Here is a 15,480-nt window from a genome sequence, read left to right as displayed (position 1 = left end):
TACCTTGGAACAAACCTCAGAGCTTTGGTAGCCAATTGCATAGTACCTTTTGTCCAAGCAATTTTGATTTACAAGCACTAATGTGCTGTCTATGGTGCATTAACTCTTACTTCAGTTAATGAGGCCACATAGTTGTAAATAGTATATTACCCGAAGTGCACTCCAACTTCCCAGCAGAGAAGAAAGTGATCTCTGCCCAAATGCCTTGGTCCAGATATAATATTGAGGAAGCTAGACAGTCTTTCTAAATAAATATTGCCTTCTGTTAGCAGTGATGCTCAGAAATACAAGATAAAATAAGTAACATCACCAGTTTATCCTCAATCCAACCTTGTTTGATTTAGCGAAGGAAGTGATACTCTGTGTAACTACAAATGGGTACAATTAAAATAAATGATCAGGCAAGCACATGATCTCCTGGACTGTAATAAGCTGGAATTTGGCTGACACACACATTCCTTTTTGCATTCTGAGAAAAATTTAGGACCTCAGACATTTGTCAGAAGACAGATTTTTGGTTGCATCTCAAGTAAAAGTATTAGGCTCCCTCATAGCAGCTAGAGATTCAAAAGATCTATTCAATTATGTAATGTATTCCTTTTCCAGGGTAGGATGTAACCATATCCAGACATTAAACAGAGGCTACACTTACATTCTTAATAGTGAATAATAGCTATTATCTATCATTTACAAAGTGAAAGTAGAGGGATGATGGGAAATTCCTAGTATAGTGACCTTAATATTTATTATTAAAGAGCTTTAAAATCATATACAATTAATTAAAATTAATATTTTGGGGAAAGTACTCTTTGAAATGTATATATTTTTAAAATAACTCTTAATTTTTTATCTCGGACTGATTTAACTTACCAGGAACAAGCTAATCGCTAAAGACCACCTGGCCATTGCAGTGGGATTTTCAAGCGCTCAGCCTTGGCCTAACTGTGCTTCCATTGAAGTTAAGGTACAATTTGTGTTGGTTTCAGGGAGAGCAGAGTTAAACCTACGCTGAGCCCTTTTGAAAATCTCACACTACCTTTCAATGGGCATGTCGGCCTTTCTTTAAGAACTACAGATGGATAGGTAGGTCAAATAACAATCCAACCTCCCTAGCTTCAGGAGTTAAACCAAACCGGAACTGGTGTCTGGGGCAGGGGACGGGGAGGGGGCATAGAAGAAATTTGCACTGTGGCAAATTATTCATTAACTGACAATTTTGAGGTTTCTTGCACCTCTGTGTGGGGCATCTGCTACTGACCACTGTATTGGACTAAATGGACCACTGGTCTGATTTGATATGGCACTTCCCATGTTCCTATGGACAAGCTAAAACAGGGGTCCAGATGCTAGGGTGACCAGATGTTCCGATTTTATAGGGACAGTCCCAATTTTTGGGTCTTTTTCTTATATAGGCTCCTATTACCCCCCAACCCCCTGTCCCAATTTTTCACACTTGCTGTCTGGTCACCCTACCAGATGCATAAAGCCACATCATGACACAGCAAGTGGGTGTCTCTCTAGAGAAAAAGTATTAAGTAACTTCTGATACGCTGATGGCTCAAGTTTGGTTTCAAAGCCTTTCACACTAGCATACACCAAGAGTTACAGTGCATTTATTATGTTGTGGAGTATTATGTTACCCTGAAGATTTAACTAAAAGTAAAAATAAATGCTGGCCTATTGCATTTAGATACTTAGGGCCCTACCAATTCACAGCCATGAAAAACATATCATGGACTGTGAAATCTGGTCTCCCCCATGAAATCTGGTCTTTTGTGTGCTTTTACCCCATTCTATATAGATTTCATGGAGGAGATCAGCATTTCTCAAACTGGGGGTCCTGACCCAAAAGGGAATTGCACAAGGTTATTTTAGGGGGGTAGAGCTGGGCGGCCGGAGAGCAGCACCCTGCCAGCAGCAGCGCAGAAGTAAGGGTACCAGTACCACACCCCCACCCCCTACAATAACGCTGCAACCCCGCTACCGCTCCTTTTTGGGTCAGGACCCCTACAATTACAACACTGTGAAAATTCAGGTTTAAGTAGCTGAAATCATGACATTTATGATTTTTAAAATCCTATGACCGTGAAATTGACCAAAATGGAATGTGAATTTGGTAGGGCCCTAAATATACTCTATCGACAGAAGGAGCTGATTATGTATCAAAGGTGCAGAGCAAGGATACTGTAATAGCTGAATGGCGATATTTGTTTTGTATGTTCTGCGAATGACCTTCAGGAAAGGCAAAGCACAATCTTTATTAAGTCACCTGCCAGAAGGTCACAGCTGGGAGCTAGCAGAGCTGGATTTCCTTTTAGGGATATATGTGAAGACAGGAAGTGTTCACTATATTAGCTAGGGCTCCACCTTCAGCCGTGTGCCATTCCAGCCACGCCTTTCAGTAGCAGTGTTTGTAAGGCTTGTTGACCTCTTGTGGGAGTTGTAACATGTCACACACCTGGGGGCTCCCGAACATGCACAAAGAGACTAACAAGCATGAGGAGCATTTGTTCCCTCAGCCGCAGCTTTCTCAGACACCTGCAGCTGCACTGGTAGAGATCAGGGCTCCCTGTCGCTGCCCTGTGTCAGAGCTGAGGTTTATTGGCAGGCTTGTCAGCCGGAGACAACCAGGGAAGTTTCAAGTGTCTCATCGAAACACCCATTGCAAAATCCTTCCTCTTAGGACATGCCTTAACAGAGCTGCATACGCAAGAGGAGGGAGTGGCCCCCCCTCCTTCCGCCCAGCTGTGAATGCTGACTCCCCAGAGGGGAGTGGCTTCCCAATCCCACCAGCATTACAACCTTAACCCCTCCACTGAAAGTCACTCACTGGATCAGCCAGGCAGGAGGAGGAGTTACACTGACATTGCCTAGCGCATGCCTGACCTGAAATGTCCCCTGCGGCTCTGCTCATTGAGAGGGACTGTGCAGTTGTTTGGTGACGTGGGGAATGTCACATGTCAGCACAACCCCTAGTGGGGACACAGTTATACTGATATAACTTCGCTGTAGAGGTTAGGCTATTCGCTATACCAGACAAATCCTAGTGTAGACAAGGTCTTATTCCCCTTCCTGTGTAGGAATAGCTATACCAGTGTAAAGCACCTTCCTACCAATATAACTGTCTCTATGATATCAGGTATACGCTGTACCGGGATAGGTAAAACAGGACAACTTGTGTGTGCAGACACCCCCTAAGGAAGAATGTAACAGTAATAATTATACTCAGGACATATATAGCACTAAAGCCCTTTACAAAGGTGGGTAAGCGTTTTACAGACGAGGACATTGCAGCATGAAGAAGTGTAGAAAATTCCCCGGGATCTCACAGCCAGTCAGCAGTGGAACTGGGAACAGAATCTGCTTTTCCTGCCTTCCAGGTCACTTCTTAATCAATGGACGCTGATTTCCAAGAGTAAAAGGTCAACGTACTATCCCCACTGCATGAGCTCATTCCCAAGTCAGTTTTTTACAGCACCCTCCACAGAGCTTTGTGTGTAAAATATACAAAAATTGGCCTTTACAAGCGCTCTGAAAGAAAATAAATTCTTGTTTGTTTGACTATCTTGGGACTGATGAGCATTAGAAAATTGTTACTGGAACTTGAGAATTTCCCTGGAAACAGTCAGTAACTTTTTATTTCAGTGCTAGATCTGGGATTGGAGCCCAAGATTTCCTGCCCCTAGCACAGGGATCACATCACCACAATGCCCTATTGCATTTAGAGTTGGGGAAAAAAGTAACTTAAATCCTTCTGGGGTGAGTAGACCTAATTAGATATGGGGTTTGAACCAACAATGTGTAGCGGTGTATTATAACAGAGAGCCTGTTGCCTGTCTCCTTCATCCATACAACATATTAGTGAACTGTACTGCTGCAAGGCCTAGAATTTGCGATGCAAACCCTCCTCCCCTTTCTAGTGGCTGGCTGTGTCAAGGGTTAGAGCCCTGCGAATCTGCAGATATCCATGGACCATGTTTGCAGATTGAATGCAGATACAAATTTTGTATCCAGGCAGAGCTCTATTGACGTTGCAGAGCATGAGCAGAGATTTGTTTTAAATTATAGATATAATGGTCCATCACTGAACTATTAGACAGATCTTTATTCACAAGAGGAAATCAGACCTGCTGCTGTACAGAGGCTGGTCCTCGAATGCCAAACCTAGGAGAAAATGACATTTTCCTGTACTGCCCTGCTAATACTGCTGGAGATTCTGAGAATGAAGAAATTAATCACTGGGAAAAAATGTCACAAGTGACTGTTAAGAGCAGCTGAGATTTAACTCCGCTGTCTTTTCTCAAAGCTTCATTTATTCTAGCTGATTTAACGCAATTAATGAAAACTTGTGCATACAACAGTGCATGCATACACACACACACACACACAGAAGTAACAAGTGGTAATTTTATGTCCTGCCAGAGAAAGGTCCTGAACTGAGCTCTGTCTTTGTATTCATTCAACAGGACTTTGGCTATAGCTGACTTTAGTAGGAGCAGGTTTAGTGCCAACCACAGGCTAAATTAAATTTAGTGGGAGCAGGTTTAGTGCCAACCATAGGCTAAATTAAATTCAGCATCCCAGCTGACATCACTGACCACGCTGTAATCGTATTGAATAAGAATGACTTTTAGTTTTAAAAGCAATTTCCTATCCCTGGCACTCAGTGAGAAGAAAAGTTCTCTGGTTTTCAGCAGCCTAAGTCCAAACATGGAGTGGGGCAGGCCTGCAGTTGAGAAATGTGACAAGATCTTCAAAGGACAAAGACATTGAACTGTATGTTTCCTTATCTCAGTAGAACTCTTTTGAGTTAGTGACACTCTGATTCTGCACTGTTCTATCTTGCTGAGATCAGGAAAGGACACTGACACCAAAGCCAAAAGTCTAGGACAGTGGCTCTCAATCTTTCCAGACTACCGTACCCCTTTAAGGAATCTAATTCGTCTTGCGTACCCCAAGTTTCACCTCACTTTAAAACAACTTGCTTACAAAATCAGACATAAAAATACAAAAGTGTCATGCCACACTGTTATTGAAAAATTGCTATTTTCACCCTATAATTATAAAATAAATCAACAGGAATATATATATATTGTACTTACGTTTCACTGTATAGTCCATACAGCAGTATAAACAAGTCATTGACAGTATGAAATTTTAGTTTGTACTGACTTCGCTAGAGCATTTTATGTAGCGTGTTGTAAAACTAGGCAAATAGCTAGATGAGTTGATGTACCCCCAAAAGACCTCCGCGTACGCCCAGGGGTATGCATACCTCTGGGTGAGAATCACTAGTCTAAGACACCCTTCTTTCAGTTTTATTGACTCTATCCAGTAAGGCCCTCTGCTGGTTGGACTGTGGTACCACAATCAGACAAGTTCTCTGACTCCTTTGTAAAGCCAATGCCCTTTGGTACAGCTCCACCTAGTCACTATTTCTCTTGCCCTCTCCATTGTTACACACAACGCTGGTGTTTTCTAACTAATGAGCCTCTGAAACAGGCTTCAGACCAGGGAAATGCACAGGATTAAAAATTTGACTCCTTTTGCAGGGGCATGTTCTGTGCCCCTGCTGCAGCCCCGGGGCCAAAGGAGCTGTCAGTTCCTGCAGCCGGGGCCGGAGGAGCTCGCTCTCCCCACTGCAGCCCCTGGCCAGATGAGTTCTGTGTCCCTGAAAATTATTGGGGGGACAGGTCCCTAATTGCCGCCCCTTGTGCATGCCCCTGGGGCTAATACAAATTTCTGCTACAAGCTGGGGGTTTAATCAGTGGGATGCAATGCAGGGGGAGAGGGTTCTGGGAGTGTAGGTCGATCATAGGCTGGCTGAGCCCCAATGTGGCACAGCTGTGGGAAAAAAACAATGTGATTCTTGGACGTATCAGGCAAAGCATTTCCAGAAGAGATAGAGAAGTATTAATACCATTGTTCAAGGCACTGGTAAAACCTCATCTGGGACAGTGCGTACAATTCTAGTCACCCATGTTCAGCAAGAGGAATTCAAATTGGAACAGGGGAAGAGAGGAGCTACTGGGATGTTGCAGGGAATGGAGGGCCTATCTAATGAGAGGAGATGGGAGGTGCTTGGCTTGTTTAGCCTAGCAGAAAGAAGACTGAGAAGGGATATGATTGCTTTCTATAACTACGTTGGAGATAAACAAGAGGTAGGGTGAAGAGCTATTTAAGCTAAAGGACAATGTTGGCACAAAATTGGCCATGAACAAATTCAGGCTGAAAATTAGAAGAACGTTTCTAACGAGCAGAGGGTTGTTTTTGGTCTCCTTCCTTTTAGCATCAGAAGGGGCCGTGACTGGAGCTGGCACATTGGATTGGGTGGCCAGGGCTCTGAGGCAGCATTGAGCATGCTCTCTCTGTTGCTTGGCTGGTTCTTGTTCAAATGCTCAGGGTCTAACTGATCGCCCTATTTGAGGTCAGGTGGGAATTCTTCCCCCCCGAGGTCAGACTGGCAATGAGCTTGGGGAGTTTTCATCTTCCTCTGCAGCATATGGGTGCAGGTCACTTGCCAGGATTTTTGTGGCTATATCTCACCTAATCAATTCCCTGACATTGCAGGGGCCTTGGCATTGGTGCATCTTGGTTCCTCCTATTCTCTCCCTGTGGCACATAATAGTTTAGTCTCCTGTGGGCTGATATATGTGGGTCTAATTCCAGTAGTTGGGTTTAGTGTGTAGATGCTGGGTGGCTTAGGGGGCCTTTGGTATACACGTGGTTCAGGGGGTAGATCAGGCGTTCTCAAACTGGGGGTCAGGACCCCTCAGGGGGTCATGAGGTTATTACATGAGGGGTCATGAGCTGTCAACCTCCACCCCAAACCCCGCTTTGCCTCCAGGATTAATAATGGTGTTAACTATATAAAAAAGTGTTTTTAATTTATAAGCGGGGGTCGCACTCAGAGACTTGCTATGTGAAAGGGGTCACCAGTAAAATGAGAGCCACTGGACTAGCTGATCCAGTGGTCCCTTCTAACCTGAAACTCTGATTATACATGAATTTTTATTGTCTTTTCAGTGCATAGTTAATAGTAATTACATTCTAAATTTCCTTCCTATCCATTTACTCATTATAAGTCTAAACACTAACAACATTTTGGGTAACAGATTGCTTAGACTTTAGAGACAGAAGTACTAGTCAAGTTAAAAGTGGTAGTCAATGGATTTTATTGAAGTCCTAGGATATTTATATTTGCATTCTTTAATTTAAAGAAGGCATCGGTAGAGCCACTTTTTGTTTTCAGTCATTTAAGGTAGGGTTGGACTTCACTCTGCCACATCTGTACCAATTCATTGTTAAAACTGAATTTAAAAACTTTTTGATCACCACTGTTTTCCGATTTTCAAAAGTAGGGATTCTTAAGTACCTTTAGTTAGGCACCCAAATGGCCTAGTTTTCAAAAGTGTTGGGAACCCAGCAATTCCTATGATTTTAGAAGAATTCAGCTGGGCGTTTTCAAACACACACTGCTTACCAATCGTGTTGCATCATTGGACCTTGTTTCAAGTCTGTTCAGTGAAGATTTTCAGTTAAGTAAACATGTTGAAGATTTGTATAGATTATTACCATTCCAGTTTGTGCTAGGGTGAGAATTCCCTTTGTATATACTGCATGATTTGAAGACTTGTTTTTTAAATAAGAACATGGACAACTTACTTTATAAGGGATTTATTTGCTGTGCATAGATTATTGCTTTACCTATACATCTAAGAGTCCAGTAAATACCTTATGTACATCTGAAAATAACACACACTGATCTTTTGTAACAGTGTCTTAATTCCATGCACACACCTAGCAGAGGGTTTCCCCTGGAACAGATGTTACCCCAAAAGTCAGGCAAAACACTCGAGAGTGCACAGAAGTGTAATTTAAAAAAAGTCCTGGAAGTCCTTCAGTGTATTAAAATACCAGAGATCAAAGTACAGCCTCTAGCAGAGACAGTGGTACCTTCCAAGCTGGTTTCAATGCATGGCTCTTAAAAGTTGTACTTAAGATCTGCAGGGTTGACTGAATTCTCTGTTGCGAGTCTCAGGAGTTGCTCTTGGTTATTCTCCCTCTCCAAATAGTCAGCTGCCTGAGCATGATCTGATGTGGGTTCCTTTTATTTGAACTGATTATCTATCAGGGTTCCTTTCATCTTGGCTTTCTTGGCTTCCAGCTCAGCCTGATTAGAAAAATTGGAACAGAATGAAAACTCTACACAAGATCATCATCATGAGTAACTTTCTCTCCAGCACTCTGAGGTACGCTCTTCTGGTCTGAGCACTACTAATGCAGCAGGCAGCCACCTAACAGCTAAGTGCAGAACGAAACGCTTCAAGTCTCTTCATTCACTACTCTCTTTGTTTCTGGGTGCAAATCAGAAGGTGGATTTCAATCTTTGAAGCCCCAAATGGTCTGGTATTAGATACGTAAGAGGCCATTTCACACTTTATATCCTGCACTGGCAGGAAGGTGAGCTAGATAATCTAATAAATCTTTCCCATCTCCAATTTCTATAAGCCTGTTGCCATAGTTAAGATCACTGAGCGTGTTCTTACTGTTGGTTGTCCTTTGCAGGACTGCAGAGGAGCTACTGCACTGGCAGGCCCTCCTTTCTGTAACTTACTCCCTGTTGTAGCCTACGCTAAAGCCTGAGTGTGGCAGGCTTGAGGACACAATGTAAGGCACATTCTGTTGCTCAAGTTCTGGGATAATTTCCCCCAGCTCTGATCTGACCATTCATTGGCTATCTGGCCTCAGAGGTTGCCCTGGTTGCACTGTGTTTTATAAACTACCCTTTTTGAGTAGGTCTATGTATAATTTTCTATGATCTTCAATTTTAGAGGACGAGAGAAAACCTCTACAGTACAGTCTTCTCCTCATAGGACGGGTAGGAGAGGTAAGATATGGTGATGTCTAACAACAGGAGCTTACACAACTGGGGGAAAACCTACAATAATTGTGTGGATTTTCTTAATATTATTATTTAATAACTTTTTCAATTCAAGTTAAAAATGCAAAGGATAAATAATTTGGACTGTTAAGCTTAACAACTGCCCACCCCCAAGGCTGCATATGAACTCTGTACACCCACTGTAGGGTGTTAAGATATGCTGCTTATGTATACTGCCAACAGACCCAAGGGAATTGGACACCCCACAAAGATACAGTTTCACCAACAATGCACTGAAAACAAAACAGACTTACCAGTTCCTGCAGCCTCCTTTTGCTCATGCCTTTGCGTTCCAGCTGCTTCTCAATCACTTTAGCATTCTGTGCATAGGAATCTGCAATCTCTCGCTGAAAAATATACAGTGCCACTGTGTTATACTGTAGGCCAGAACTGCACTGCCTCACTGATCTGACAAGTGAGATGGATAGGATCAATTTCCAGCAGAGTATAAAGTTAGTGACAATGCGAGCACTACCCAACTTTAGTGTGGGGCCTGCACCTGTCAAAAGATCCCCATTGTGCTATAATGCTTGCTGCTGTATATCTTTTGTCCTCCCAAAAGATCTCAAAATGCCTCAGATTGACAGGCAAACTATAAAGTGATAGGTTTCAGTGCCACTGAAATACAGTCACCTCTAGGGCACAGCACACCTGCTGTTTAAAGTGCATGGTAACAGCAGCTTAGAACAGGAAGTAAAGAATCAGGACCACAAGCCACTGGCCAACTGTAGTCATCACCACCGTGTTCTGGCTGGTACGTGCAAAATGCAATCAAGAAAGGTTGATATGTAATGTGTGCTCTGTACCAGGTCTCTTCATTAGCATGGCAGAGGTGGTTCAGGGGAGATCATAAGGGCAAAAGGATTCTGTGTTACCAGATGGGAGACTATTAATACTACCATATGAGGAGACTGTCATCTGCATGTTAAATATATTAATTATCTGCTTATCTATATGCAGTCTTAACCAATCTGAACCCACCTGACTTGAGATCACCCATTCATTTCAATCAAGAGCATTGCAGAATGCAAAATAAACTGAGGAGAATGACAAGGAAGGAGAGGCAGGAATGAGGTCACAATTCCCCTCAAACTGCTGCACAGAGGGAAAAGTACGTTAAGGAGCCCTCCTAGAATAGAGAGGAAGACAGTGCTGAGAGGATGGCTACTGCATAGGAACTCACTAGCATTATTTGTTAGCTTGTCCTAGAAGATACCTATCTCACTCGTACTAGTAGGATGATCCACACCTGTGGCATGAATCTTATTAGCCACAGAAATGTTCAAGTGAAGAGCACAATATAAATACTTAGATGGATAACTGAGCATTCTGTCTGACTGAACTTCCCCGGCAAAATTCAAATCTTCTATGTGATGAATAATGGACTTCCCTTATGTATGGATCAGACCGAAAGGCTAAAATGGAATTAAACTGAACGCGTTGCCATTCAGACAAGAAATTTCTGGAAAGCTTAGATTTGGTGTCCCAACAAAACCGCTGTGTAACTTGGTATCTTGTTGGCATCAGCAGGGCAAAGAAAACTCACTGCTTCAATCTCCTCCTCCTCTTCATCAATTGTGGAGACCGTGACTGAACTGAACTTGCCCATGTCTTTGGTCCGTTTGGTCATCATCACCTAGGACACGAACAAGAGATTTTGCTTTAGTTCAGTGCACATTAGTGTTACCAATAACTTTTCTCTACTCCATAGCCTTGAAGGTGTTTCCTGTAAATCTTTTATTGGAGGCACAGTAAGATTAACCACATGGGTTTGCTAGTACCAAGAAGTGCCAGCTCTTGGAATCAATGTACTCAACACCAAGAACTGGAGAGAAGATAATATTCAGGTGTTGAGTCTGAGATGCTTTCAAATGGATCTTCTAGGTTGCTTAGGCCAAAGATCTAACAGGTGCAGGGATCCCTTCCCATCCTTATTCCTCTGTCCTCCAGTTTCAAAAACTTCATGTTAGTCTTCCTTGGCAGAAGTTGAATGCAGTCAACACCACTATTTCAGGTAAACTAGAAGGGATCATTAGAGTGACATAGCACAGGGGCCAGGCATTCTAGCAGAGATGGCCAGACCTGTTAGGTCATTTTGTCCATTCACACCCTTTCGAAAGGCAAAGATAGCTTTGTAACTCATCTAAGTCTAATTACCTTTTTGGGAGGCTCTTGTTTCTGAGTGTATATGTTTGTTTTCCCAAAGCCCTGGCCAAACTTGACCACAGCTCCATCGACAATGAAAGTAACTGGGGCATTCTTCTGCTGGTGCTGGTAGAAGAGCAGAAGTCCACACCTGGAAACAACAACACATCTACTGGTGAAAGAGTGCAGATCTCAGTCTCATGCTCAGATGACTTGGTTGTAGTTTATTTACCAAACGGGCTCTAAAAACAGCCTGTACCGCAAACTGTCCAGTGTAGCTAATTAGCCTTTTTGAACAGGCTGGAACTTCTTTTCAGGTAACCAATCATCAAAGAAGGAGACAGATCATAGACCAAACATTAGAATGTCAACAGGTGAAGAGTCACAGATTTTCTCAAAAGCCCATTTTATAATACAGTCTGGTCTTTCCTTCCATTATGTGATACATACTCAACTCTCTCCCTGCTTTCCTTAGCTGCCAAATTGAGAAATGCAACAAAAATGAAAAGTGCAATAAAAGTGTGACAAATGGGAGTGCTGGTAAAAGGCTGTTTTTTATATTCTGGCCCCAGCTACTTGACCAGGATCAGGATTACAAAATGTTAATACTCACATCACATCACACAAGTCAAAAATCTCATGTGTCCAGCAGCTACTCTTACAAGAAGAAATGTTATTTCTAAGGGGGCGTGACACACAATGAAAAGTAAAAAACAAGCATCTCTTATGCTGTAATAATACGATTTGATCTGCTGACACTTACTTTCCACACTTCTTCCTGTACTGCCTCTCAATACCTTCTGGTCTGCGGGAGAAAGAGAGAATTTACAGAAAAGTGGGAAGGCATCAGCTATTGCTGTCTAGATACTAAAGGTGTTTCTAATGCACTCTCCTAAGAGTAAACAGAAATAACTCCAAATGACCAATGAGATAGTGGCTTGGGGACTGTGTATACCTAACAGATCTGCAATTCATTAGGTATCCACAAAGGGGTAATACATAGTCTTATTCTGGGCACCAACTAAAAGAGACATGGGGGAAAGAGATCATGAATAGGGCATAAAACTAGAATCGCTGGAGGAGTAGAGAAGGCAGGAAGACACAACACAGCAACAGACCATAGTGAAGTAGTGGTAGGCCCAGGGCAAAGACACCTTTTCTTTTAAACCCCTTTTAAAAACATTTTTCTCCAAGAAAGGCTTGCTACCTTGATTTTATCCCTAAAGAAATCTCAACGTCCTTCCTTACTTGAGCTGTTGTTCTGTTTTGTCTTCAGGCTTGTCTATATAAACACTTAGTTCACAGCAAACTCGGGTCTAAATCTACCCCACACAAGCCTGCTGTGCAATAATTGACTCAATGGACCCTGCTGCCTCACTTTGAAATGAGAGTAGAGCCAAGCACACTACAGAACTTTCAGTGCATGGCAGCAGGGTCCACATGAACAATTTGTGATTGTCTGACTACCGTGGATAGATTCACACACCAGCTTGCCACAACCTAACTGTCTATATAGACAAGCCTTTAGTCTTCTCTCTCCTAGATTGTAAATTCTTTGGTTCAGAGAATGTGTCTCAGTCTATGGTATGTTGTAAAGGGCCATGTAAATGTGTACGAGATTTTTAATACTAATATTCCCAAACAGAGTTAAAAGTCACAGCAAGACTAGAAAGCAGGAGTGCTGCAATTTACCTGAAATCCAAGAGAGGAGGAAAACAAAGCACCAGGTCCCCAAATAGGCTGCACTTTAACCTGTCAATTCTGTATTGCAGTGACCAATGTATTTATAAAAGTGACTTACAATAGGCTCTCAATGACCTCCTTTTATCAGAAATCCAACAGCAAGGGTGCTGGCAGTTCAAGCTTCTTCGAAGCTGCTCACTTCAGATTAAATAGTTTTGCTTCACGTCTGCTTTTGTTGTGGTCATGAAATAAGGGCCAGATAATGTTTTTCAAATTTAATTTATCATCAATAGTAATTTTTCCTCTGGTAAATAGGAAAAAGAATTAGCATTCATATGGCATTCTATCATATGGTTGAAGTAGCTCAAATGGGGACCTGAACTATTTGACCATGTCTCTTTAATATCAGCAAATGAGCTGATGACAGTGTTAACAACTTCAGATTTAGCAGTACTCAGGTTACCAATTTTAGGAGTTATTTTCATCCAAAAATTTGAAGCACAAACAGCAACAGTGTCACAGCAACTGTCAAGGAAGCCAATGGAGGAAGAGAAGGTTTCCTACCTTCTGAGATAAACATTTTCCTCCTCCTCTGTGTTACAGAATTTATGGGCATGTTTGGCTGCATCAATCACCCGAGCTCTGTCTCGAGGCCTCATGGGCAGCTTCTCCAGCTGACAGTCTACAGAAGTGAAGAGAGAAGCTGTTATAGAATGCAGATTCAGATCCATCGCTAAGGGAGGGAGTTCTGATTGTCGGGGAGTGTTCATCTGAGATGGAGACACAAACTTTGAAGGGCCAATTTTTTTTTTTTGGGTGAATACCTAGTGACTTTCTTCATCACACATTTTCTTTAAACACCTCATTATCTCCCCCCCCGACACACACTAAAAAACAGCCAAACAAAAGCATTGGTGCACTCTGTTAGATTTCTGCATGATCTCCTGGTGACAAACGTTGAGTGATTTAGCAACCTAACTGATCAAAGTCCAGGCACAGAAGAATGCCCAACATTGCAGTACCGTATTTCTTCTCCCTCCATTGGGCTCCAGAATGAGCAAACTCTACCTCACCTCAGCTGGAGATTCATCACAACCCAGCACCATTAAGGATGGAGGGGAAGACAGGGAAAAAAAAGGGATCCCAACACAAGGATTTTAAGAAACTGAGGACATAAGTTTTGTCACCACTCTGTGACATCTCTCAAATAATGTTAATACTTAGCAAGTCTGTAGCACTTTACATATCCAAAGCTCTGAACAAACTTTCATGCCCAGAAAACTGAAGTACCTGGCTTAAATTAGTACGAGATGGGCTGCGGACTCAGGAGCTCTTGTCTTCTAGTGCTGTGATCAGAGAACTCTACCATCCCTTTATACTCAGAGAGTCTCATAATTAATGAATTTAGTGTCTCAGCCTCCCCAGGGATCTACGGAAGCTTTATCCCTCCCACTCTGCAGATGGGGAAACTGAAATACAGGGAAAGTGACTCGCCCAAGGCCGTGAAGGGAGAGAATGGCAGGGCCAGGAAGAAAGGCCTGAAAGCAGAGCTACTTCTCACTCAGATTTTCTCAGGGACCCCATTGTCATAAGGTGGTGGGAGGCCATTGGGTCAGCTGGTCCATCCCAGGCACATTCTGAAGTGCAAAGGAGGCCTCCATGTCATCTGAAAATCTTCTCAGTCCCCAGGGATGCCCAACATCCCCTCCCACCTGTGACCTCCAAACTGACCCACCAAACAACACCACACACGCAGCTGTCATCCCAGCCTCTGGCCTTCAGGGATCTGTAGGGACACACCTGGCCAAGACGAGGGTCCTTTCCCTTAGTCCCCCCGCCCCCGCAAGGCCCCAGCTGCCCCCTCCCCACAGGCCCCAACTGCTCCTCCCCCCCAAGGCCCCAGCTGCCCCCTCCTCCCAGGTTCCTGCCCCCCCCACAGGCCCCAACTGCCCCCTCCTCCTGGGTTCCTGCCCCTCCCCGCAAATTCCTGCTCCTCCCCCCAAGGCCCCAACTGCCCCCTCCCCCCGGGTTCCTGCCCCTCCCCCCCAAAGCCCCAGCTGCCCCCTCCCGAGTTCCTGCCCCTCCCCCCAGGCCCCCACTGCTCCTCCCCCCGGGTTCCTGCCCCTACCCCCAGGCCCCCACTGCTCCTCCCCACAGGCCCCCACTGCTCCTCCCCCAGGGTTCCTGCCCCCGCCAAGGCCCCAACTGCCCCCTCCCCCCAGATTCCTCCCCCTCCCCCCAGGTCCCAGCTGCCCCCTCCCCCCGGGTCCCTTCCCCTGCCCCCAGGCCCCAGCCGCTCCCCGGCTCACCCAGCACCAGCACCATCTGGCCGCACAGACAGTAGTAAACGTGCAGCGGCTTCTCGCCGTCATCGTACTCCTCGCGGTCCCGGGTGTCGGAGCAGACCACGGAGCGGGACACCACCTTGGGCATGGCGTCGCCGAGCGAGCGCAGCCGGCGGAGGCCCTGCCCCTCGGCCTGCGTCGGGGTCGGGCCGGGCCTAGGGCGGGGGCCTCGGCCGGCCTCCCCGCAGGGGCGGGGCTCAGCGCTGCTGGGCCGGGGCGGGGGGGGTACGCTGGGGCAGGAGTTGCCCTGGGAGGGTATAAAGGGGGGAGATCGGGGCGGTAAACACGGGCAGAGTTGGCCTGGTGTGGTTATATTGGGGGGAGGTCGCGGTGTACAATGGGGGGCGGGCAGCTCTGGGATGG

The 15,480-nt window shown here is 44.6% G+C and overlaps 1 protein-coding gene across 2 annotated transcripts; it reads right to left on the bottom strand.

Annotated features, from left to right (window-relative positions):
• Positions 1-7,707: 7,707 nt before the first annotated feature.
• STEEP1 (STING1 ER exit protein 1) lies at positions 7,708-15,279 on the bottom strand. 2 transcript variants are annotated; one of them, XM_074963177.1, is made up of 7 exons: positions 15,082-15,276; positions 13,337-13,454; positions 11,853-11,894; positions 11,102-11,240; positions 10,491-10,580; positions 9,199-9,291; positions 7,708-8,173 (listed from the first exon to the last, which is right to left on the bottom strand). In XM_074963177.1, the coding sequence occupies exons 1-7, from the start codon at positions 15,203-15,205 to the stop codon at positions 8,111-8,113; spliced, it is 669 nt and encodes a 222-aa protein (XP_074819278.1). In that variant the 5' UTR covers positions 15,206-15,276; the 3' UTR covers positions 7,708-8,110. The 2 variants fall into 2 exon arrangements, with proteins under 2 accessions (XP_074819278.1, XP_074819277.1); XM_074963176.1 differs by lacking the exon at positions 7,708-8,173 and having other exon boundaries at positions 9,109-9,291; positions 15,082-15,279.
• Between the last annotated feature and the right edge of the window lie 201 nt (positions 15,280-15,480).

The sequence above is a fragment of the Natator depressus genome, chromosome 9 (genome assembly GCF_965152275.1).
Source record: "Natator depressus isolate rNatDep1 chromosome 9, rNatDep2.hap1, whole genome shotgun sequence".
NCBI lineage: Eukaryota > Metazoa > Chordata > Testudines > Cheloniidae > Natator > Natator depressus.
This window is presented reverse-complemented; position numbering and strand designations above follow the sequence as displayed.

Excerpts from the sequence above, each read along its gene's own strand:
- STEEP1 (XM_074963176.1), bottom strand. The coding sequence starts at position 15,205 with ATGCCCAAGGTGGTGTCCCGCTCCGTGGTCTGCTCCGACACCCGGGAC. Across the intron at positions 13,455-15,081 it reads CCAGATGGTGCTGGTGCTGG|ACTGTCAGCTGGAGAAGCTG; the intron begins GTGAGCCGGGGA and ends TCACTTCTGTAG. Across the intron at positions 11,241-11,852 it reads TACAGGAAGAAGTGTGGAAA|GTGTGGACTTCTGCTCTTCT; the intron begins GTAAGTGTCAGC and ends TGTTGTTTCCAG.